The sequence below is a fragment of the Diadema setosum genome, chromosome 7 (assembly GCF_964275005.1).
Source record: "Diadema setosum chromosome 7, eeDiaSeto1, whole genome shotgun sequence".
NCBI classification, from domain to species: domain Eukaryota; kingdom Metazoa; phylum Echinodermata; class Echinoidea; order Diadematoida; family Diadematidae; genus Diadema; species Diadema setosum.
Window position 1 is genome coordinate 17,536,019 of NC_092691.1, and position 24,638 is coordinate 17,560,656.

The 24,638-nt window shown below is 39.8% G+C and overlaps 2 protein-coding genes across 2 annotated transcripts; one reads left to right on the forward strand and one right to left on the reverse strand.

Moving 5' to 3' along the window:
• The first annotated feature begins 3,597 nt into the window (after positions 1-3,597).
• On the forward strand, positions 3,598-16,753 carry LOC140230935 (polyamine-modulated factor 1-like). Its single transcript, XM_072311075.1, has 5 exons — positions 3,598-3,802; positions 7,885-7,993; positions 8,966-9,069; positions 10,650-10,848; positions 13,662-16,753. The coding sequence occupies exons 1-5, from the start codon at positions 3,612-3,614 to the stop codon at positions 13,743-13,745; spliced, it is 687 nt and encodes a 228-aa protein (XP_072167176.1). The 5' UTR covers positions 3,598-3,611; the 3' UTR covers positions 13,746-16,753.
• A 403-nt stretch (positions 16,754-17,156) lies between these two features.
• On the reverse strand, positions 17,157-24,198 carry LOC140230936 (kxDL motif-containing protein 1-like). Its single transcript, XM_072311076.1, has 4 exons — positions 24,168-24,198; positions 23,162-23,477; positions 22,134-22,180; positions 17,157-20,516 (listed from the first exon to the last, which is right to left on the reverse strand). The coding sequence occupies exons 2-4, from the start codon at positions 23,422-23,424 to the stop codon at positions 20,263-20,265; spliced, it is 564 nt and encodes a 187-aa protein (XP_072167177.1). The 5' UTR covers positions 23,425-23,477; positions 24,168-24,198; the 3' UTR covers positions 17,157-20,262.
• Positions 24,199-24,638: the final 440 nt, after the last annotated feature.

Below are 24,638 nucleotides of genomic sequence, written 5' to 3' on the forward strand. Positions count from 1 at the left end.
TTGTTAAGGAAACTACGCATGCGCAAAGCATCTCTGTGTTTCGATTAGTCTGACATTTCAGACTAAACGGTGCATTGGTGGCGAAGGAGTCTGTCCACCGGTACACAGTAATAACATGCGGTGCAATTTGCAGGGGCTAGGGGGGCTGCAGCCCCCCCCCCCCCCACACACACACACACACTTTTGGATCGTGGAAAAAAAAAAAGAAAAAAAAGAAAGGGGAAAATCGGGGGGAAAATCACACTACCCGAATTTCTCACAAAAAGTGTTCTTCAGATCGCTGTATCTTGATTTTAAACGCAAAAGTTCCGTCGAGTGGGAGGGGGCATCCCCCTCCCACACCCTCCCCCTCTACCTCATTAGACTTTGTACATACACATAGATGATGCACACGCGAAATAAGAGCTAAATGCCGTGATTTTGCTATTAACACCTTCCTGAAAAAAAGTCCAAATTATTTCCAGAAATATTTTTTTTTGGGGGGGGGTGGGGGAGCTAGAAAAAAAATCCAAGTATTGGACCAAAAGTTTGCACCAGATCGCTGAATTTCAGGTCTGCAAATGTAAAATCACCATTGTGTGGGAGGAGAAATATCCCTTTTGTATATACACCCTCGTGAGCATGCCTTTTCTGTTTGATTGCTTAACAGACAACGTTCATGAAATTTATTGTAACACTAGATTAATACAAGAAGTTTATTTAAATGCTACCACTTTATAGACAAATTGTTCAATAATAATCCACATCAAAATATCCTGCTACCTTAAAAAAGTGGGGCCGTTTCAAGTCGATAAAAGACGGAAAAACATGCATCATATTGCACCATTTACAACATAAAAATGCAAAAAGTTCTCACCGTGTGAGAAAAGTTCTCCCCCCCCCCCCCCCCCCCCGTTCCCTCCGCTCGCTCGGGCTCTGTCGCTTCGCTCCCTCGCATAGTAACCACCGCCCTCCCAATATCACAAGATCATTATCCAGGCTACGCCGGTGCGTCTAAGCGGGGGGTTTCAAGTCGATAAAAGACGCAAAAAGATGCATCAGATTGCACCATTTACAACATCAAAATGCAAAAAGTTCTCCCCGTGGGAGGGGGAACATCCCCCTCCCACAACTACCCCCTAGATATAGGGCAATTACCCCCGAGGACATTATACCTCCCGGACAACTACCCTCCTCGGGTAATCACAATCACCCCCCCCCCCCCCCCGGGCGATTCCCCCTTAGGACGACTACCCCACGGATAACTACCTCCAGGATGACTACCCCTGGAAAACTACCCCGTTAGGATAACTACCCCCTGGATAATACCCCCGGAAAACTACCCCCTGGATAACTACCCCCAGGATAACTACCTCCTGGACAACTACCCCGGCGGAGTCGTTAGCTACCCCCTGGGTAACTACCCCCCGGATAACTACCCCCTGGATAACTACCCCCGGTAGTAATACCCCCCGGATAACTACCCCCGGACAACTACCACTCGGATAACTACCCCTCCCCCCCCCCCCTCCGAAAAAATAACAATCGGATAACTACAGCCGGGATAGCTACAGTTACCCTTGGCATATACATAACAACTACTCTATACCTGATAATTAATATTACTCTGGGGAATAATACACTGCAATCTTCACCTTTCCCAGTGCAATTACCCTCCAGGGCAATCCCAGGGCTAGCCCCGAACAGTTACTCACCTCCAAGGTTATTCCCAGTAGGGCAACTATCGCCCCCCCCCCCCCCTTCCCCGACAACCACCCCACCCCCCCCCCCCCCCCGATAAATATCACCTGGATGATTTCCCCAGGGAAATTACCAACCATAACCATCAATCGGTAGATTACTCATATAGTCTTAGCTAGCCTATAACTACCTCCAGATATCAAACTTACCCTCCAGACCAATTCCCCAGGACAATTCCCCGTATAGGGCACCCCCGAACCCCCGGCCCAAGACTATGCTCGGGGGCAGTCTGCCTGGGATGAAAGGTCATGGAGAGTGGATTCCGGCTGGGCCTCTTTATTGGCTACCGGTACAGACAATGGACTCTCCTTCAAAATCACTTCCACCAGAGAGGTGGGAAGAGACACTTTCACTATTATACATTCTGCTATAATTATATTAGTGTTCTTACTGATTGTGCAAGCCAACCCGAGCTGTGGTACTGTAAAACCAGAAACATTTGCTGTATGACATTTTCGCGAATTGGAGTAGCTGATTGCCTTTTTCTGCATCAGAACTTACGTGACTTGCCACTGGCAATCATGTATTATTTATGCCTTAGGAAAAAACAACAACTTTGGCGTTCAATTTCTCGAATCTTGGCTTCTCGCGAAATTCGTGAAAGTTCCATACACTCAAAAAAAAAAAAAAAAAAAAGATGCACATAATTATTTCGTGTAACAAATTTCAAGCACTAATATGGGAATTGATGGTGATGGAGTAATCGAGCACTTTGGTTACACAATGTATAGTTATAGGTCCCGAACTTTGGAAAGATATCTCCAAGTCTCTTCATCAGATTTCTGCAACCATCGCAAACAAAGTTAAAATCCAAACTTAAAGCTTTACAGACATTTCTAATCTTTGTTCATCTAGTGTTCCACTGTTCTTTGGTATTAGGCCTATAGTCAATAATCATTGTAGGCCTAAATATACATCCGTATAAGTTAAATTATCTTGTGAAGCGCCATGACCGTCGAAAGCTCACTGTGTGGCTTGAATGCTTTTTTGCATCTCTAAAGCTTCCGCTTCCTCAGCACCAGGGAGCCGCCCCGATTTTTGGCATGGAGACCTAACGTGGTTGACAATAAGTTCAAATTGTAGGCCTATATTTCGAGGAATTGTTGAAATCCATCCATACGGAATTTTCTGGTACTGTTACGGAATATAGACCTATCAGCTTTTCTTCCCAATCCTCTTGTCATCACTATAGCCCTGGACTGAAAAAAAAGAGAGAGAAAGCATATAAGTATCATACAAAAAAAGTTAACAATTAACCATCTTGCGCACTATTGTGCATAATTATTGTTCGCCAGGTTATGTACCTGAATGTGAAATATTTCAGATTATGTGATTGGCTAATGCGCGTTTTTGCCTGTTTAGCATTTTCATATCTAAAAATACAATTTTTCGATGATTCTTTTTTAGCTTGTCCTGTTCTCTACACACTAATTCATTACTGCCAAAAATGCAAGGACAGCGAACTTCTGCACTCTCAGTTTAATGTTCTATCAAAGCCCTATTCTATAGAGCGCATATTTCGCGGCATACACGGAACAAGGGTACAAAACAAAGAGACTTGTTCGTCTCCGACGAGATTTCGGCAAAGATATCTTTCTCCTTTGGATTTCGTTCAACTTATTTCGCTGCTTCTCATGAAATCGATACTCACTCATCGGAGTGTACAGCGTCAAGACAGTGTGTGTATTCGACCACCGCCTCTGTTTCAGGACAAAACCGCCTAAACCTAATCCAGTTTTCGACGTTGAGGGCGTCCATATCCTGTGTAGCAAATTACGAGTAGAGGGTCTGGAAGCCAGACTAGTTCGATTGGTAAACAGAATGGTACGGTCGCGGTGCGGAAGCTCAGTGCATACGCGCGGGAGTTACAAATGGCGGCTAAGACTGAAGAGGAGATTCGGCACGAAAAGAGAACTGACGATGGAGAAGGACCAGACTCCAAGTCCCAATTACCTCAAACTGAAGTGAACGAAAACGTGAGCAATGATAAGGATGGAAAGCGTATGATACACCTCAGGGATGCCCTGAGGAAGACCATAAAGAAGTGCATGGATTCTGCCAAGTAAGTTCACGAGTACGAGTAAAAATTTAACCGCACGCACCAGCGACCCTAACTATACACAGCCCAGTCGCTGTACATGGTACGTCGGAGTTTCGCATAGCGTAACAGTGTCTGGTCGGGCTACAGCGACCCCAACCCGTACCTTACATGGCCTGGCAGCGCCCCGCACCGGGGTTAGCGTAGGGTTGGGGGTACCACCTATCGCCTATCGTCACCCTAAGGATCTGTAGCTTGTTTATTCTAAAAATGTAACACAAATTCGCCTAATTCTTACCTCAAATATGCCATAAATACTGCAGTTTTGAATGTCGTGACCGTCTCGTTGATTATAAATCTCCGTTTTAAAATAGCGCAATTTTAGTGCGTGCGTTCCGTTTTCTTCGCGCAGCTGTGAAGGTTACCTTGCGATCGGCACCCCCTCCCCTCCATAGGTATACACGTGAATTTCACAGCATAGGTAATACACGTGAATTTCACCGCATATATTATATAGGTAGGCCTAATACACGTGAATTTCACCGCATATATTATATAGGTAGGCCTAATACACGTGAATTTCACAGCCATGCGTTGTTACTGAGCGGATGTGTAATTTTTAGCTTGGTTTGTTTGAGTTTGATTTTCGTTTCTTCGTTTTTATTGTCTTTATAGCTAATGACACTTAATCCCGCGCGTACCTTTTCGTTCTATACGCAAACAGCCATGATACGCTGGGTGCCGATGGGGCGATGGGAAGGTGCCCTGCCGATAGGTGGTGCCCCAAATGCGAGAAGGCGAGTAAATTTAACGTTAGATCCCTGTAACGTTTGGTCAAGTCACTGTCATTGTAGTGTTTATACTACATGTTAGCTCTGACGTGAGTTTAGCCTTAGGCAAAAAAAAAAAAAAAAAAAATTGTTTGTTTGCCCTTAATTGTTTTGGTTTTTTTTTTGGTTTTTTTTAATAGTTACGATGTAATTATACCCTTTTTACCCATGTAATTTTGTAACTTTGGCAATGCATCTCGTAATAAATTTACACTCATCCCTCTGCTAGTTTCTGGCAGTAAAGTTTACTTCGAGTTCTAGAGGTCTAAAAAGATCTAGTTCAACTTTGTACAGGATGTGGTGCAACTTTAATGCACTCAAAACTCCAAGGGATTCATTCAAATTTACGTCTTGCCAGGGCCCATATAGGCGAGGCAGAAACACTCACTGACAAACACTTAGCGTTCATCTTTGGGTGCATTTATCAACTCTTTTTCTCGGCAGAAACGGGTTTTCCAAACGGCTTTCAAGGAATTTTTTCAAAAGCCGCAAATTTGTGCTTTCAGAAACAGGTTTCTGGTTCTAGAAGTCCTTTGAAGCAAGATAAACACAAAGCTGTTCTGAAACGGCTTTGTACTGCGGTTACAGTATAGGCCTATGACCCCTTTTGTTAAATTTTGCAAACAGCTCCAAAAAAGTACCTTCCTGTGAAAGTCCAATGAAAGTACCTTCCATTTTTTTTTTTTTCGGCCTTATGCCCTTACCTTAGTGAGACCCCGTTTTAACTATTCATGCCATCCATGGCCCATGGTGGAATAACTTCCTGTGGGCCACCATCATTCCGAGACACAAACGTAGCTAGAAAAATAGTCATGCTTTTGAAATCTATGTAGAACTAGAAACCATCTAACTCCTATAGTATAGCCATGATAGCTATCAATAGTATCATGGCTAAAATTTATATTGATTTCTATTAAGCTGGACAAATAAATAGTGAAGTAAAGTTGTAGAGAAAATGCCAATTGCAGATTGTATGAAAAATTTATGATTGTTTTTCTTTGAAATGACCAGTTTAAGTGTAAAAGTACGTCTTTTGTACACGAAACAGTGACAAAAATGTAGAATTTATGCGCAAATCCAGCAAGGAACACCGCTTGATAATCACCACTTATAGAACCTCTAGAATGATGCAAGCTCTATGCGAGAGGAACGAAAGCGTGAGTAATTAGGCCTAAATGCTTTCATTGTACTGCAGCATTTGGTGATTTATCGATTGGTTTGGGCAAGTTTGTGCGTTTGAGCAGAATGCGAAGCTGGCGCACGGCGCCCGTTACGGACTGTAGTCTGTAGAGTGTAGTGACTGTAGTGTTATGTTGCAATGCCTTAATGTTTGTGACAAGACCCCCCCCCCCAAAAAAAAAACATGGAGAAAAAAAGAGAATGAATTGTAAACCATTTAAAGAAAATTAAGCTGTCTATAATTTCAAGAAAAATAGGTTATTTTCAGAGCGCCACTTGCTTGTTAGCAGCCGAAGACCCAGCCAATGAACTACTGCACTGTCTACTAAACACTTATTACTAATTTACATACCATGTAATGATGTATTCTATGTAGTACCCTGATCTGTCAAAGCAATTTTAATCCGAAGTCCCCCAATCAATTGCAACTTTGCTCTTGATCTTCACTCCATCATATCAAACAAATGCGATATTACTATGGAGTGAAAAAATAAATATTGTACTTGCAAGAAAATAACATTGCCTAGAAGTATGAATAAATGAGGTTATTTTCATCGCTTTGCGAGCGAGGTGGTCATAGTGTATTCAATTGGATGGTTACAGTGTATGTGGCTAACAGCACAGTGCTGCGTGTTCCCCAAACAAAGATACGTGACTTGTTTGTATCTCCGTATGTACAAGAGTGTGGCTGTATCCACGAATATGGCTGTATCCAGCGTCTCGGGCTGTGGCTACAAGCACACAAGTGTGGCTGGATGGTAAAGACACACGCATGAGGTAGTAATGTATACACAACAAATTACAAATTACAAATTACAGTGCAGGTTAAAGTTACTACATTTGTAGTTTAGATGGGTACGGTACATTTTCTCGTGCAGCTAAAAAATAACCCATTCCCATCTAGCAGAGTTGAATATCCTGCACCACTTGCTTAAACTGAACTAAAGGCAGTTCAAGGCCTCTTGGGGCAGAGCATTACACATTCTGCGTGGTTGTGTCTGGCACTCGGGGAAGAATGTCCTTTGCCCCAATTGCAAAAATCGCCCACAAATGCAGAAATTTATTGGACAACGCCCACTAGATCTATAATCATATTTGCTAATGTAGAAATCATTTCAAAGTGTCGCCCACAAATGTACGTACAAACTGCAAATTGGTTATTGGCTTTTGTTGATACAGACATATCCAGCGTAACTAAACTAAAGTAATGCTGTGTACAAGTGTATGTGGGGGGGGGGGGGGACGATGGGAATGTGTGTGAGTGATGTGTAATGACCAATGTGTTTAACGTGTTGGTGTGCTGCTAACCGCACCATCGACCCTTGACCGAAAGATGGGTCTGTATCTACATAGTCAGGGATATGTTCCGCGGAGACTGCGTTTGGCTTCATGGAATACGGAGGAGAACCGATAAAGTAAAAAAATGATAAAAAACTAAAAGACTCCTCCGGACAGATGGATTTTTCTGCGTACATCAACCCCAACATGTACATGTGGTCACAGCACCCCAGAGTGGTGTGCTGCCCTACAGCCCTGTCGGTTGTCACTGTACAGCAAGTCTGTTTGTACTGCTAAATACTAGATCTATACTGATTTTTTTTTTCTTTTTTTTTTTCATTTTTCTTCTTCTTTTTTTTTTTTTTTTAACAAAACTCACCGAGGCATTAATACCCTTACAGTGTACAACTGGTGTACAACCCTTACACAACTATTTGCATTTCATGATAAAATATGAACATTTTGTACTGTTGTGATAGCCCTCATTTGTTTTTGCATATTAATACAAAAATATTTTGCAAGTATAATTTTAATTTGCCATGTTGTATGAATATTATTTATTTTATCCTTTTTAATTTGTACAACGTGTGCTCAGTCCATGCAAAGAAGTTGCCTGCAAAACTGGTTACAGGAACAGTGTGATTTATGTACTCTAAGTAGTTACCCTGAGGATGTTACTAATGCTGCTCTGTTATAGGGGAGTAAACAAACCCAAGCTTTACACTGTCAAGAAGTTCTACATATTTTGTACTACTCCAGTACTTGTCTGTCAGCTGTGTACAATCATGTCTTAATCTCACTTTGATGTTCACTTTTTAGATTCAGCATCTTCAGCAAACAGTATGGTAACCACATGCTGGACAGAAAACCTGAAGTCCTAAAGAGGGTCTATCAGCAATTCAAGAAAGAGCTTGAGACATCCATCAAGGTACGTCAATGAGGAAAATCCTTTTCACAGAAACAAAATGTTTGTTGACATCTTGTATGTCATATTTTGGCGTGTGCACAAAAGTGATTGAATGGCAAAACTACCAGAAACTCCTCCAGCTGTATAGGTTCTATCAGATTTAATTCTGCAATGCATTGATCTGCGTTGACCTTTGTACATTTGCAAAAATATGTGATATAATTTCTGTGGTCAGCAGTCAGACCTCTCTCTAGCTCATACTGTAAAAGTGGTTTCTTTCGCGGAGGTTTTATTTTTCGCGCTTTGAGGTTGAACCGCGAATTTAACATCACGCGAAAATGTTTTGTAAAGTCGCGCGAAATTAACCACGCAAGGAGATGTTTTGAACTCGCCGCTTGTTACAACGCTATTGCGCACATGCACACACAAAGATTCCGCGCAATGTAGGTACAAGCATGTTATAAAGTACTCGAGAGATGGGATTTCAAATAAGCTTGCATTTAATTTTAATTTCTATTTGATAGATAAAAGAATAATTGGACTATAGTTTGGGTTTGTATGTGCAAAATAAAACAGTTTTTGCCGACTGAATTCACAGATTTTGCTGACGGCGAATTTAAAGACACACAAAAAAGTCGGCACCGTTGAACCCGCGAAAGTATCTGTACGTGAAAGAAACCACTTTTACAGTACACTGATTTGTTGAAAAAAAAAAAAATCATGTTAGTGTTTTGTGCCCAAGAACATACTTCAAGATGACTTCACTGTAAGAATGAGTACAATTGTAAGTTAATGAAGTGGGAAAAATCAAACAAATTAATAGTACTTAGGTAACTTCAGCTGACCTACAGACGTAAAGTATAAGAATTGTGTATAATAATTGATGTATGTGTCATCTGAAACTGTTGTTTAGTGACCTTGATTATAAGATGTGAAGTTGTAGGGATATCTCCAAAGTATAACCTATGATTTCTGTATGGTTACCCATGATAGACTGAATTGGAGCTTGTGATCAAAGAAGAGAATCTTGTTCCTCTCTCCAATGAGCTGGATAGACTTGCTGAAGTTGCTACTGATGATACAGCTCATGTTGCCTGGTAAGTAACACTTCATTTGATTGCCTCTCAACCAATAAGAGTCAAGAATTTATGTTTTGCTTCCCAGCATTCACGAAGTTATGAATTTCCATCTAAATTTAGTTTGATATTTCATTTGGGGTAATGAAAGATGATTTCACTGTTCATTATCACACTTTGAACAAAGGAACACAGTGATACAGGAATTCTTGAATCAGATTATTTGAAATATTTGTTATGTACCCATATTATGGAGGGAAGGATTCCAAAATTTGACTGTTCATTTAATAACTCCTAATGCATACCCACATACTAGAATGTTTGAAGTCATGAACTTTGTACTTTAGTACACCATACATGCATATGTATTCCAATTGGCTTTATTTTTGCAAATCTTGCAGGTTAACTAATACTCCCATCTCCCATAAGTAACAACACGCTAAAATATTGAACTAATGTGGTCTTAATCTCTAAATAACTAATTAGATGCAGTTCATTGTCTTGAAGTAACTATTTTGTTGCCTCACAAGATTTGCGCAAAAATTTCATTGTCAAAAACTATATCTTAACCTATTCTTCTCGCAATACTAAGAGAGCCTTCATTACCACCAAACAAGATTCTTTTTTGCAAGTCGACAGAGAACACACAGGTTGGTAATCCACCTGTGCGAAAGCAGTCAAGCCGTACATGCATCCCCTTTCCACGGTCAATGTGCCATTGAACAATGAAAATATCGATCGGGCGAAAGGTATGACCAGAGCGTGTGCTGATGTGCTCACAAAGTCTTGTTATACACAAAAGAGACACCTGCATGGGGTGAGCGAAAGCTAAAATCTACTGAGCTCAGCCTTGATTGCTATCTACATTTTCATAAGAGTTTTATTGTGAAACAAGCACAAACCATACAATGGAAAAAAGGCAAATAATCTGCGTATACCAGGTTCCTGTAAAGAATGGGTTGATTAAAAAAAAAAAAAACAGTATTTATACAGTTTCAATGTACATATCTATCATGGGTATCATGTCAGAATGATATTGCTGTGACTTACTGTTGCAAGGAGCAGTAGCGTACTGGAAAAGACTCTAGTTTTAATCCTGTCCTGTGCGTTTTCCGTAGGACATAACGTTTTGACCCTTGTGTATAAGGGGGTTCTAGGGCAATTCTCCCTGGACAATTAGCCCAGACCCTTCCCCTGTCACTAACCCTAATCCTAATCCTAATCCTGAACCTGAACCTAATCCTAACCCTAACCCAAACTCTAACCCTAAACCTAACCCTAACACTAATCTTTACTCTGACCTTATCACTAACCAAGTATTTATATTTACGGGGTAATTGTTGGGGGGGGGGGGAGGGGGTAATTGCCCTGATACGGTTTAAATGGGTACCTGGCAATACTAGGGTAATGATAATTGCAAAGCCCTCTGGTAGAGCGGTTACAGAACTGAAGAGGCCACTTTGGAAATAAAGACCATATTAATTTTTAATACCATGTGCAATGGAACTTGGCACAGGGCTTCTTTAACTACACCGTATTGTTATTTTCCTCACAATATTTTTACACCAAGTCATTAATCAAACTTTTTCATTTGTGCGCAGGCGGCCATCAGGGGAGCCAGAGAAAGACTGCCTCAGCCAGAGAATGAATGCCAAGTTGAAAGAAAAGGAGAGACTCAAACAAATTTTGCGCCAAACAGAGGAGGAAGGACAGCAACTTCTCCTGAACATCAGGAGTCACAAGATGAACCTTGTAAGAACCCAGGACAAGATCAAAGATCATCTTGAAGCATTCAGCCAGGTAAACTCTCATATTGTTAAAGGCAAGAGTCCATGAGAATCTTGTGTTCAGGCGGGATAGATAGAAACTCGGGATGTCATGTTTGCGTGGTACAGTACCCTCCACTTGGTGTTGGGCAGAGCAGTTGTTCTGTGATTGAACGGTGTACCCAATTAACTGAGAGCACGTTTCATTTGCGTCAGAGCTACCGCACACTATTAGATTATACATCTATCTGTATCAAATACACAGCATGGTACAGTGTATGTCACACAACAGCCACAGCTCATCTAAAGTCATGCAACAACCTTTGCAGAACCCCAATTTCTCCCATAATGCCTTTTAAGGAAAACAACTTTCAAACCCAATGAAATTATTCTGTTTGAATACTGTACCCTGTTGATGCCATACTGCAATTTTAATGATAATTGGTAATCCATACCGAGGCCCTATTTGCATGAGGGCAGACTGGTTGTTCACAAATGTACAATGTCCTTCGACATGTCACATCAACATGACATTTTAAGTCACAAGAAATGCAATCAGTTCTGTATGCCACTTGTGTGGAAGCATTATTTTTCAACGAACAGCCTGAAAGTGGAGTTAGCTTATTCATTTTTCTCCAGAGCTGTCTAAGACACATACCATACATTGTATACTGATGATTGTGTGTCACTATGCATGTAGTTTTAAGTAGCGTGTGTGGTGCTGGCACAAGAGTTTGAACGATGTACATGGCATGCATAAATGCGTCTACCTGTAGTGATATGACGAATTGATTGCTCACTGAACAATTAAAGATAATATAAAGTTTTGGTACCTCAAAAGTTTCCCTGAATTTCCTTGTCTTAGTTTGTGTTTCAGGTTAAAGTACCTTTCATATAACTAACACTGTGAGACTTACTCGCCCCAAAGTGCTCTCATGTCTTAGTAATCATGCAATAATGGTTTCGTACCAGAGCCGCCGCCGTATACGGCGGCGAGGTAGTACATGTATTGTACGAAACCATTATTGCATGACAACTGCGACCAGCAGCGTGCAGCCCCATACGCATAGCTAACTGTGACCAGCAGCCCCATACGCATAGCTAAATGGGGCTTCGCATTGTAGCATTCAGCATCATGACAGATTTAGTATCGCGGGTAAATATCAACTTAAAATCCAAACATTTCTTCAATTTGAAGACTTACCAGTTAAGTTGAAGTATTGAAAACAGGCTTCGGGCAACGTTTGGTTTTGCCAACAGTCCCTTTCTGTTCGAATTGATGACTGAATGTGACTCGGTCGAGAGGACCTTGGGAGAGCTACACTGAATTGACGGCCAGCGCATGCGCACACAAACATCTAATCCGTTCATGGATTTGAAATTTGTGCGCATGTGATGTGTGCCAATGCGCCGGCCGTAGTATTCAGTGTATGTAGCTCTCCCAAGGTCCTCTCGACCGAGTCAAATTCAGTCATCAATTCGAACAGAAAGGGACTATTGGCAGAACCAAATGTTGCCCGAAGCCTGTTTTCAATACTTCAACTTAATTGGTAAGTCTTCAAATTGAAGAAATTTTTGGATTTTAAGTTGATATTTACCCGCGATACTAAATCTTTCATGATTCTGAATACTACAATGCGAAGCCCCATTACGCTATGCGTATGGGGCTGCTGGTCGCAGTTAATTGCACGATTGCTAAGACATGAGAGCACTTTGGGGTGAGTAAGTCTCACAGTGTTAGTTATATGAAAGGTACTTTAACCTGAAACACAAACTAAGACAAGGAAATTCAGGGAAACTTTTGAGGTACCAAAACTTTATATTATCTTTAACATGTTAAAATGTAAATCTAAACACTATTTTTCCCTCAGCACCTCAATTTCTTCAGAATTTATGCCACTGTACAGCCACTTTAAAGACTTTCTGCAGAAAATTATAAGAATAGATGATGTTTGTTTGAAAAACTCGTACCTGTTTAACCAATATGGCTAACAATTATACAGTAGATATAAACGCATCAGAAGTGTTTGTCCTGCTTGTATGTCAATAGGCAGAGTATCTGATTAAGTGGTACAGTGCACTCAGGCAGAAAATTCAGGCCAAAAGATTATCTGTTGATACATTTATGTACTTTACTGTTTGGCTGTTACGAAACTTTGATATACCCAAAGAAAACCACCGGTCCCAAAGACTTTATTAATATTTTTGTACACTGTCACAAGAGTGCACTGTACCTGACTTTACAGAGACTAGTGTACAGTATGTCCCCAAAAGAATTACAAACAGATTTTCGAATTGATAACTTTCAATGTGATTAAACTGTCTGAATGCTATTTCAGGGTTGAAAAGTGTAACATCTTACCTATGTTTTGCAGAAAACTTCATTCTATTTTGTTAAATGATCACAGAGAAATGTGGATATTTGTAAAGCATGCCATGGGTCTGTTTCTTCCAAGTTTAGCACTTGGATGCTCTTTGAACTCCACAATGTGGGAATACAATAGACAGAACTTGGAGAGAAGGGATTCCTGACATGTTCTACAAAGATCCTCATTTCTCTTTGACCACTGAAGCAAATCGGATGGGGTTTTCTGTAAGATGTGGGTAATACCTTATAGTTTCATGTTTACAGTTATCATTGCAGAGGGTCCCGTTGTAATTTTTATTGGGACATAGGGTATAGAAATTGTGTGTGATTAATGCATTAAAGCATTTGAAAAAAAAAAAAAAAAAACATGCATAAAAACAATTAATTGTTTGAAAGATGGTTCTTACATTATAGTAAAATGTGTACATGAAACCTAATAATAATTCATTATTTTGCTAAATCATTTTCTTCATGTGTAGGCTTCTGCAGCAGCTGACCAGGTTCCAGTAGCTGAAATTCACAGAGCCCTGAAAGAGCTCAACCCACCAGTCAGTCAGCAGTGATTAAGCACTTTGGTGGACATGTTCATTTCACAGCTTGAAATGTGGCACACCTAGAGAATTTTTAGTTCTCATGAGGAAAAGGTGTGGAAATAAAACACATTCTTCTGTTCACTCTTGTCATCTACAGCACAATACAAAATTTGTTTGTTTAAATATCAAGGGCTGATATGGCACAATCTATTTTTGCTGTAGGGACCGTGTCCAAACATACAGAGTTCATGAGAGGAATAGGAGACAATAGCTGAAAGTGACAAGGCATGTATCACAGTGTTGAAACTGATAGGTCACTACAATTGTAGTTCCATACCATCCCTCTTCCTCTTAAAGTAATAAATAAGCATGCACATTGTAAACATCGACTTCAGAGAGAAACATGTTTGAAATTTCACATTCAGATTCCAGAATACTTCTAGTATAAATGTAATGGGAATTGATTTTGTACCACTGAATACTGCAAATGAAAAACAATAAGTCAGGGCTCAACATTAGCAGTGACCCAATGGGCCACTAAAAGTTGATGTTGGGCTACCAAATTTCCCAAAAGGCTATCATTTAGTGGCCCGATCAGGCACTTAAGATTCAAAATGGAGTGGTGTGTTTCTGTTTATTTGGGGCCACTACATTCTCTTTTGGGCCACCAAAATTTAAACTTAAAAGATTTTAGAAGCCCAAATGGGCCACCAGAGAAAAAAGTTAGTGTCAAGCCCTGAATTAAAGTTAACCTGTTGAAGACGAGTCCCCGAGTATACTCGGGCAAGTGTCTATGGGAAAATGCATGTTGTAGCAAAATCAGCCTGTCCTCAATGGGTTAATGCTACCACCTCATGAATGACTATTCATCCTTTGATTGGGATTTTTACTTATCTATCATTTCATTACAAGTCAGCGTGCTTGGAGGATTCATGTGATGACTTAAGTGTACACATATAAAACGAATTACCAGCATTGTGTGACACTTGATATCTGACTTTGATGAATGAAGTTGCTTTCAGTAATAAATGTAGTCATGAAGTGAGAGTGAGGAAAATACAAATTCAATTGTACACCTGTTGATTTATCTGTCAATATTATGTGACCGTGCATCACAAAAGCAACAAAAAGTAATGCTCCTTGATTTTATATGAGAACTGAAAAATAGGTGAAATGGGTCAATCTAGTCAATATGCAGTTTTTTTATATCTTCTGAAAGAGCAGGAGGTCTACATGAGTCAAAGTTTGGGATGATAAAGTGAATAGGAAATCATGTTTTTGCGGGGTTTCTTAGCCTAGACACCTCTTTACAATTTTGTATGTAGAACATTGTGATTAGATATTGGTTAGAGGCCCCTTTTCATTTCTTGAACACTCTTTGCACACTGCTCACTTTCAACTCTGATAACTTGTAAGGATTGTATGTATAACTGCCTCTAAAGTTGGTAGCAGTCATGAATAAAATGAACTTAGTAGTGTGGGAATTTTCAGCTTAATCAGATAATCCCTTCATTGTGGTTGCTATACAGAATTTTACATCCTGTTTTTGTCCCATTATTGCACAGAGCATGGCAGGGAGTGAGATTAAGCACTTGAATAGACCCGTAACTCCAAAGCCTCTTTTCTCAGTAAATGCTTTTCAAGACTCTTCTTTCTTTCCATTATAATGATAGGTTAGGAAAGTCTACTTGTAATGAGTTAGACATCATTTTAATGCATAGAGTCTGCTCTTTCAGAATCTGTCCTTAGCTAAAAAAATCATGTCTAGCAACTTTTTGGTGGTTTTGTGGTGCAGATTTACATACAGTACAAGTCCTCTATTAAAATTTGATAGTAGGGTTTAGGAGTCTTTTTTTTTCTCCCATTTAAGCAGGTCTTTTTTTTTCCATTAAAAAAATGGAAAGTTTGAGGATTTGTATGCAAGTCTGTGATAATCCTTTAAATTGAAGCAATTTAAACATGGGGTAAATTTGCACTTCAACTGGTGGCCCATACAGTGCACTCCCATTAGAACGAACACAGCTATAACGAAATTCCAGTTACAACGAAATAAAAATTCAGGCTGCGTCACTATCCACTCTGTATTTTCATTGTTTATTTGTACGGTTATAACAAAATTTCGATATAACGAAAGAAATCTGCTGGTCCCGAGGACTTTGTTATAATGGGAGTCCACTGTACATTATTGACCCATGCAAATCTCTCCATTGTCACTGGTCATGGTCATGTGAGTAGAGAAAGACAAGAAATTGCCTAATGATAGACACCCAGGACTATGATGCCATATTATTTTGTAGTTCCATGTTCCACTGCTGAGTGGCATGTTTAGACTGCAAAATTAAATAGTGCTCTTCCACTTGCCATATGTTGTAAATGGCCATTATGGTTATGAAAATCTGAGATGACATTGGTCTGGATCTAGTCATCATCTTGAGACATGAAAAGGGGACAGCAAGTCCCAAATAATGTACATGTATTGTATTATGACCTGATGAAGCACGTTGAAGCCTCGATTATGCATTGATTAATGGAAGTTCTGGCGAAGTGGTTCCATTTTCATTTATGGTCACACCTGTATCTGTGTATATTATATATATTTTTTTTTTTTCCTTCTTCTTCTTCTTCTTCTTTTTTTCCCTCAGTGAAGTTTGTTGGTTTTCCTATCTTGTTTCAAGTACACTGTATGTACCTCCTCTTTGCCTCCTACCCTCTCTGGGCCCATCTCTTCCCTACTCTCTTCTGAACAATACACATGCACATAAGAATATAAATCGAGGTAAAATCATATGGAAAGGCCAATCCAGAAAAAAACATGTAGGCAGCTGTTTCAGAACAGTGACTATTCTGTACACAGTCATGGCAATCGTGTTGAGTGGACTCATTCACACCATGATATCATCATGCCATTGTACACATGCATGTGTGTATTCAGATACAGGTGGTACTGTATAAAATATTTTGTACATAAGGTAGTTTTATAGATATTGTTTCTGATACGTGTATAATAAATGGTAATGTCCAATTACTTATAAAGTGAACTGTTACAGGGTATTTGTTTTTATTACTGTATGACATTTCAGTGTACAATGTACATTTCTGCCACATAATGTACGCTTTAATATTCATTATAGCTGTTCAGATTTAGCCAGGCTAGTCCCAGCCAAGACTAACATGTTACCGCGACCCGATAATTAGGTGTGGTGGGAAAGTCATCAAAGAACTGCAGTCTTCTGGTGGACACTGGCTCTGGTAGACATGGCCTTTATGTACCATAGTAAATGGGTTTGTGCATCAGGTTGAACTTTAAGGACAAGTTGACCTTTTAAATAAATGTGTGGATTGAGTGAATGCAGCAATATTTGCAGAACACAATAGTGAAAGTTCAAGGAAAATCGGACAATCCGTTCAGTAGTTGTGAATTTTTGAAGTTTCAGTGCTGCCATCGCTGGATGAGATTACTACAGAATGAGAATACAATGTATAACATGTACCAGCATGCTAGTACAAGGGTTCTTTCTACAGACTGATCCCAACATGCAAGAGAATAATTTGAGTACAAAGAGGGGTATATGTATATACACGTGTATTTAGAAGTCTTTTTATTTTTCACAAATTTTGTGAGTGACCTGATACATGTATTCACAAAGGTAAGTCGCAACAGCATCATCTCCACTAACACATACTTCCTGTAGGCCTATGTTTTATGTAAGGTGGGACAGCACCAAGCTTTTTTTCTTTTTGGAAAGGGATGTTTATTTCTCATTCTGTCATGGAATCTCGATTCAACTACTGTATTTATGAATTTGTCCTATTCAACTACAGTGGACTCCCATTATAACGAAGTCCTCGGGACCGGCAGTTTTCTTTCGTTATAACGAAATTTCGTTATAACGGAATGAATAAACAATAAAAATACATAGAGTTGATAATGTTGCGGCCCTAAATTTTATTTCGTTGTAACCGGAATTTCGTTATAACCGTGTTCGTTATAACGGGAGTGCACTGTACTTATGAATATGTCTAACAAGTCCAGATCCCCAAAATATCATACTCATTATGGCTTACAACTTATTGTATACACATTACGGGTGTTTTATATAACAGTATTTCTTATGAGAGATCTATCTGTTTGCCTCACTACTCCGCATTTTTTGACACATACATGTTCACCAATATGATAAAACTGAAAAATTCCAGAATTTCATAAAATCGGAGGGATTTTTAAGCTGCAGAGATGGCTGTACTTTAAAATGTTTTCATGGACAAGTGTTTAAATACCTGGCAATAATGACACTTTTATGCCAGAAGTGTCGGTAGTGATATGAAAAGGGGACTGGCAAATCCAATTAGGGTGAGGTTGTCTGAACCACCATATTTTCCTTATAGCTGATTCTTGTGCCTGTACTGTTGAAACATAGTGCAGTACATGTTTCAGAATAAAGGGGAAAAGGGTAGGGAAGTACACTGTACATAAACCTTTACTAAAATAGATTATGATAGCAGGTATCGTTCATAGAGATTGCACAAAAGCTGCATCCCAATGCAAAAAACATGTCAATTCTGTAAGATAAAACCCCATGACTACAGTGTCAGGTTCACCATATACCGGTACTGTATACGCCAAATATTTCAAAAGGTTTTTATTTTTGCGAATTTCGCAAGTCGGGTGGTATTCGCGAAATTAAAGACACGAAAATATCGACTCTGACCACGTTATGAATGTGACATATGCGTGTACATTTCACCATTCAGTACAGGACTCCACGATTGCGAATTTAACCACTATCATGAAATTGTCGGGAAGTTCCAATTCGCGAAAATTTAGACCCGCTAAATATGTGGCGTATACAGTACCTGGAAAATTTGTACATCATTATGTGATAGCCAAGTGCAACACTAGTGAGACTTTCTCACATTGATCACCAATCACCCTATTCCACATAGAGAACAATTCCTGACTGCTGAATTTGATACAGTAGGCAAAGCAGCAAACCTTACATTGTGGGTACTTATTTGACATTGCCCCTCCAACACCACTACCAAACACATACATATGAACTTCATGCAGTATCCAAAATTTGGCAATCAATAACTTGATGTAAGGCAAGCAGCCTTTCACTTTAATGGAAATATGTGCAGGCATAAATGGACATGTACAATGTACAGGGCACTCCCGTCATAACGAACATGGTTAAAACGAAATTCCAGTTACAACAAAGTAAAAGTTCAGGCTGCAACATCATCCACTCTGTTTTTCATTGTTTATATGTTCGGTTATAATGAAATTTTGATATAACAAAAGAAAACTGCCAGTCCCGAGGACTTTGTTATAACGCGAGTCCACTGTACCACTATTAACAGAGTTGCCAATTTCTCAACTAAGTGGGAGTGAGAAATTGCAATTTAACGAAGCAAAAGAAGTTCCCCCCCCCCCCCATTGGTGCACACTTGTCATACAATTTTACTTGCATAATTCTCATCTATTCCTCAGAAGATGATCCTGCGAGACATCATTTGGAGTATTTTCTACCCAAATTTTGCTCAAGGGTGAATGAGTTTATACAGAATGCCTGTATAACTGATATGGCTTAGTATTAGCAGATGGCAGAATTCTATTTTAGAGACCTCTTTAGATCATTTATCTAGAAAGGAAAATGGCTGTCAAATACAGCCTCGTAGGTATCCTCTAACCAACAAAAAGAATAAGGAGGAGGTTTAACTTTTACTCAGTTCAGCATAAAGAGGCTTCTCATCCAACATTTATCATTGATCTAGATGTCTACTTGTAGCATTATTTTCTTTCTGGGAGGCGTGAGAAAATGATAGTTGGGCGGGTGAGTGTTAAATAGGTTGCCAAGAGTGAGACTTGTGCCGTAAGCGGGAGATTTACAGGTCTGCATTAAGAAGAGTGCATTTTACAATGTACATTGTAGGACCACAGGTCTTTTCAGTATACACAAATGCCTACTTTGAGAAACTGACTATTGCGATAAGGGTCTTCTGGTACATCAGGGGCAACACTGAAAATGCTACCATGGGTAAATAAAAGGTTATTGTTGCTGTTGTTTCTGCTGCTGCTGCTGCTGTTGTTGTTACTATTATTACAACCTGCATTAAAAATCAGAAGTCCGTTGCTCTGCTGCTTGCTGTAGCCTTGTTACGTGATTGATCCTATGTTATCAATTACAGTAATATGGCAAGCTTCTCTGATGCATTTACACCAAATCTCCTTCTTTTTGTTTTATTATTTTCTGCACCTTAACTTGTAACAGCAATTTCCTGTATTGCATGCATGGCAAGTAGTGCGACATAATTAGTCACATGTTGCTTTTTTTTTTCTTCTTCTTTTTTTTTAACTGTGCCTGGCCTTTTAATGTTCTACAATCTGAAAGAAAAGATCAGCAGGTCAGTATAAGGCTTCTGCAAGATACATAGCAGACATTTGATACTACACATAAAATAATGACTTTTCTCACACAGTATTTTAGCATCTTGTATTTGTCCCTAAATATGACATGATAAGGGGCTATACTCCAGCAGTCAATTGTCATCTGTTAGTGGCATCACTTTGTAAAGAAGCATTTTGTGATTCTGCAGACTCTTTTGTAACAGGTTCTGTAGCTTTGACCCCGCTTTGTGTGCCCAAGGAGTGAGAATGATGAGATGGTAAGGAGCCGACAGAAGGACCTTGGGGTGGATTCTCCTTCCACTGATGTGTAGGCAAGCGTTGGTGATGCCCCTTAAAATCAGCATCTTCTTCTTCTTCATCAAGATCTGGTGGAACTATATCCTCCAGAGCAGCTGTATGATAATTAGAGAAAAAAAAGCAATGACAATTATTGATCTATATATTGTGGGAGTCACACATTAAAGGCTGCCTAGCTGAGCTACTGCACCCACTATCTTCGACTTCATTGAAAATGCTCACTGGCAAAAATACACTGTGATGCTGAATGGTTCCAGATCTGATGTGTTGTTGGCTCTCTGCCTGACAATCTCTTTTTTTTTTCTGTTATATGAACACAGATAAAATATTTCTAAAAATGATTGGCTGGCTAAGAAAACAATGTAATACATCATGACTCGGGCACATGGGACTAGATTACACATACATTCTTGTATACTGGGAGTCATAAACTACCCACTCCGCATGCTAGAGGCAGGGAGGTGTTACAGAGATGGAGTGGCAACTCTTCGTAATTCATGCAAACACATGTCTGGGTTCAAGGCGTTACAATGGGATGTCTAGCATTCCATTACGCTTTGAAGTCATGCTCGGCACCGCTCTAGTTGCAAGACGAAGTTCGGAGACAAAGAACGCATTTCACCTTTTGTTGAATTACAAGCTTTATTTCACCGCAAAATTTTAAATGAAATACTCGAATTGATTTAGAATAGTTAAGGAAAGAATTCAATATTATTAACATGTATTTCTAGTTTCTTCGTAATTCGCAAATCGAAAGGAAATGAAAATTAGGCCCTCTTAAAAACCTAATTTTTTTTCTATAATGCGCACATTTCCGTATGTTAATTTTCTATCTGTTAATAAGGGGATATTTTGATCTTTCAAATAAAGTACTCCGTTAAAGCGTGTTCCAGCGTGTTTTTAAACTATTTGCTGTTAAAATTGTGAGTTTTACACTGCATTTTGATTCGCTGTTCCAATTCAAGGTACACAAATTCATTGTTGCCATCACATTGAAAGAGAGAGCGAATTGCAGTAGGAGCAAATATTTCTAGATGTGAGAGCGCTAGTCCCGATTATTGATGCTCTCTTTTGTCAAAGCACATGGGTAACACCTGTAGTTGAATGCATAACTTCTCGGCGGTGCCGCGCATAACTTCAAAGGAGAGCTTTAGTTGCATCTCCTTCTCTAGCACCTCCCTGCTAGAGGCTACATTTTTCTATACAGTCTACCTCACCTGAATTGAAGCCCTACAACTTTACAAGTCAAAAATCTACCCGGGTCAAATGATTCACAGAGGTCCAAATACTTCTTTAAACACAAAAGATTGAAAAAGGGAAATAAAACTCAATGTATACAAAAACTCAAATATCTAATAAAAAAAAAATTCATACTTTCCCTTGGCACAAACTGATAGACAGAAAGTACAGTATTGTTTGTACATTTTCATCATCAGAGCTTGACATTAGCAGTGGCCCAGGGCCACTAAAAGTTGATATGGGGCCTCCAAAATTCCAAAAAGGCTATCTTTTGGTGGCCTAATACGGCATCTAAAGTTGAAATTGAATTTTCATACTCCTTTTATTTTGAACCACTACATTCCAGTTTTGGGGCCACTGAAATTTCAAACGCAAAGATCTTGGTGGCCTAAACAGGCCATCAGAGAAAAATGTTAGTGTCGAGCCCTGATCATGCAACAAAATATGAATAAATAAATAAATAAAATACCTACCAACAAATGCTTGAGGGTAATCAGTGGCCAGTTTTCTCTTCAATCCCCTGCAATGGAAAGAAACTGTGGTTCATTGCATTTTATGATACTGACGGTGAGAAATCACCCTATCAAACTACACTGAACTACACTCAAATGAACACAGCGATAGAATTCAAACAGATAGGTTATGTCAAGTGTTCACTAACTTGTTCCTGGTCAACTTCCCATCACATCCAAGTGATTCTCACAATAGTATTCAGTTTACGTCTGTCAAAGTGTTTCTTCAAACATTTTATAGTATGTGTTTTTATCATACACAAGGAACTCTGTTTCAAATGGCTTAGTAAAAATAAGTCTTATATAAATGTAGACAGTCTGCAACACTCAGCTAGATATTACACATACAACATATATGCAGTAAGAGACACTGTATGATTAACAAGTTTTAAAGGTGCATGGTCCCGGCGTTTTAGTCAAATGCGTACGCGGGCGCACGGCGCAAGTTTCCTATAGAGACCTACGCCATCGACTCCTCTTTAGCGCTTACGCTGTGGCCTACTTCCCCGAGTCCGAAGAAGTCTGATTCACTGTAGTCAGTGGTCGGATCACAGTTCGGCTCATGATTCGGCTGAGGGGGATGACAGCTTTAGCAAACTTCTTTTGTGATGTCATAATAACAAGCACATATGCACGCACCCTGGCATTACAACAGACTGCACGATGCGCAGAGAAGACAAGGAAGGCAACGTTACTTAGCAACACCTACGCACTTTATTCCTGATGACAGCTCAACTTCCGTAATCTTCGTATCAATGCTAACAGTGATCGGCAGTATCATCAATAGTGCCCTCTACACTACCGGGACTATGCACCTTTAACAGCTTCCTTGACCCTTCAGCTCAGTTGACCTGTAAAGGTAGGATGACACTACATATAGCACAATTAGTATCTGAAATAAATCCTTCACCTAAAGTGTATGAAATAATGTAAATTATGATTAAAACACACAGTGAAGTTAGCAAATGCTAACACTTTTCTCTACCCACCTTATCCTACGAAAAACTGAGTCCAAGTCTTTCTTCATTTTTAGTAAAGTATCAGTGTGCTCCTTGAACTGCTCCACAGTCTTTTCGTAGCGCTTGGCACTCAAGCGGTTGAAGTTGGAGAGCATTTCATTTGTCTTTTCAAAGCGTACCAGCATCTGGGACTGTGCACTCAGGATTGCCAAAAGATCCTCATGATTGACCATCGACAGCAAGGAGTCAACAAATGCATCGGAGCCAGGAGTGGTTGTAGTTGTGGAAGACATTGTGTGGGATGATGTTGTTCCTACTTACAATGCAGCAGTCTCTACTTTGTTACCTGTTCAAGGAAAATGAATAACAATGAGTAACGAGTAACAAAATGAGTAAATTTACATGAGTAACAATTCATGATTGATTTCTTCATAGCGATCCCAGCATATTGGCTTATTGCATAATAAAGTTTAAAATTTAATTCACAGCAGGCAGCTAGCTGTGACCATCTGAATGAATGTCAACCAGCACGGCCAGCCCATGGCCATCTATGGCATCTGTGATCTACAAAGCATCAAGTTGAAGAGAGTTTATTGTTTCATTGTTTTTAATTCATAAACAGTGTAAATTTACCGAGCCGAGTTAGGTGGCTACAGTAGCTACCCACAATCTATCTGTACGTACCCGTACTTTACTGACCAGATTCTATACTACATAGGCCCTACTCGTAACCCCGGCACGGGGCGCTGTAACCAGTAACGTAACAGCTCGGTACGGGTTGGGGTCGCTGGTGCGGTTAAAGCTTACACAGCCCTGTCGCTGCGCTGTAGACAAAACGGCGTCTGGTCGGGCTAGTAATTTACGTGTGGCCCACACGTACACATAGGCCTACATGGTTTATTGCGTTACCACCTGCAGTATACAGTACAAAACACTCAAACAGGCATACAGCTACAGCCAACACTACACTACAGCCATGCTAAACAAACAAACAAAAACATACTGGCTCAGGTCTAGACATACAATTGTGTATTACCTGAAGCTTCAACTAATTAACGAGGTATATACCAACGGCTTGCATGTCAAATGTCTCTATCAGCTTACACTTGAGCTTGTCAGCTGTCCGCGCAATAACAATCAACGTACAGGTAGGTACGTTACACGCACTGAGAGCGGAGTCGAGAGAGCTGAAGCCATCCAGTGCAGTGATTACTAGTACAGGTTGTACTTCCGGGTGCAATTGGGGGGGGGGGGGGCAGCACAGCAGCAACCCCTCAATGGGGGCGGGTAGCATTGAAGAAGTAATGATCGAGAGATGAACCCATATTCAATTCAATCCAATTCAATTCAGTTTATTGAAAACCAAACCAAACATAGTCCCTAAGAAGCACAGCTTGTGAGTGGGGCCTACTGTAACATGTAACATATATAAACAGTTATAGCATATATAAACAGTTATAACATATAAAAACATTTATAACATTCACAACATTTATAACAGTTATAA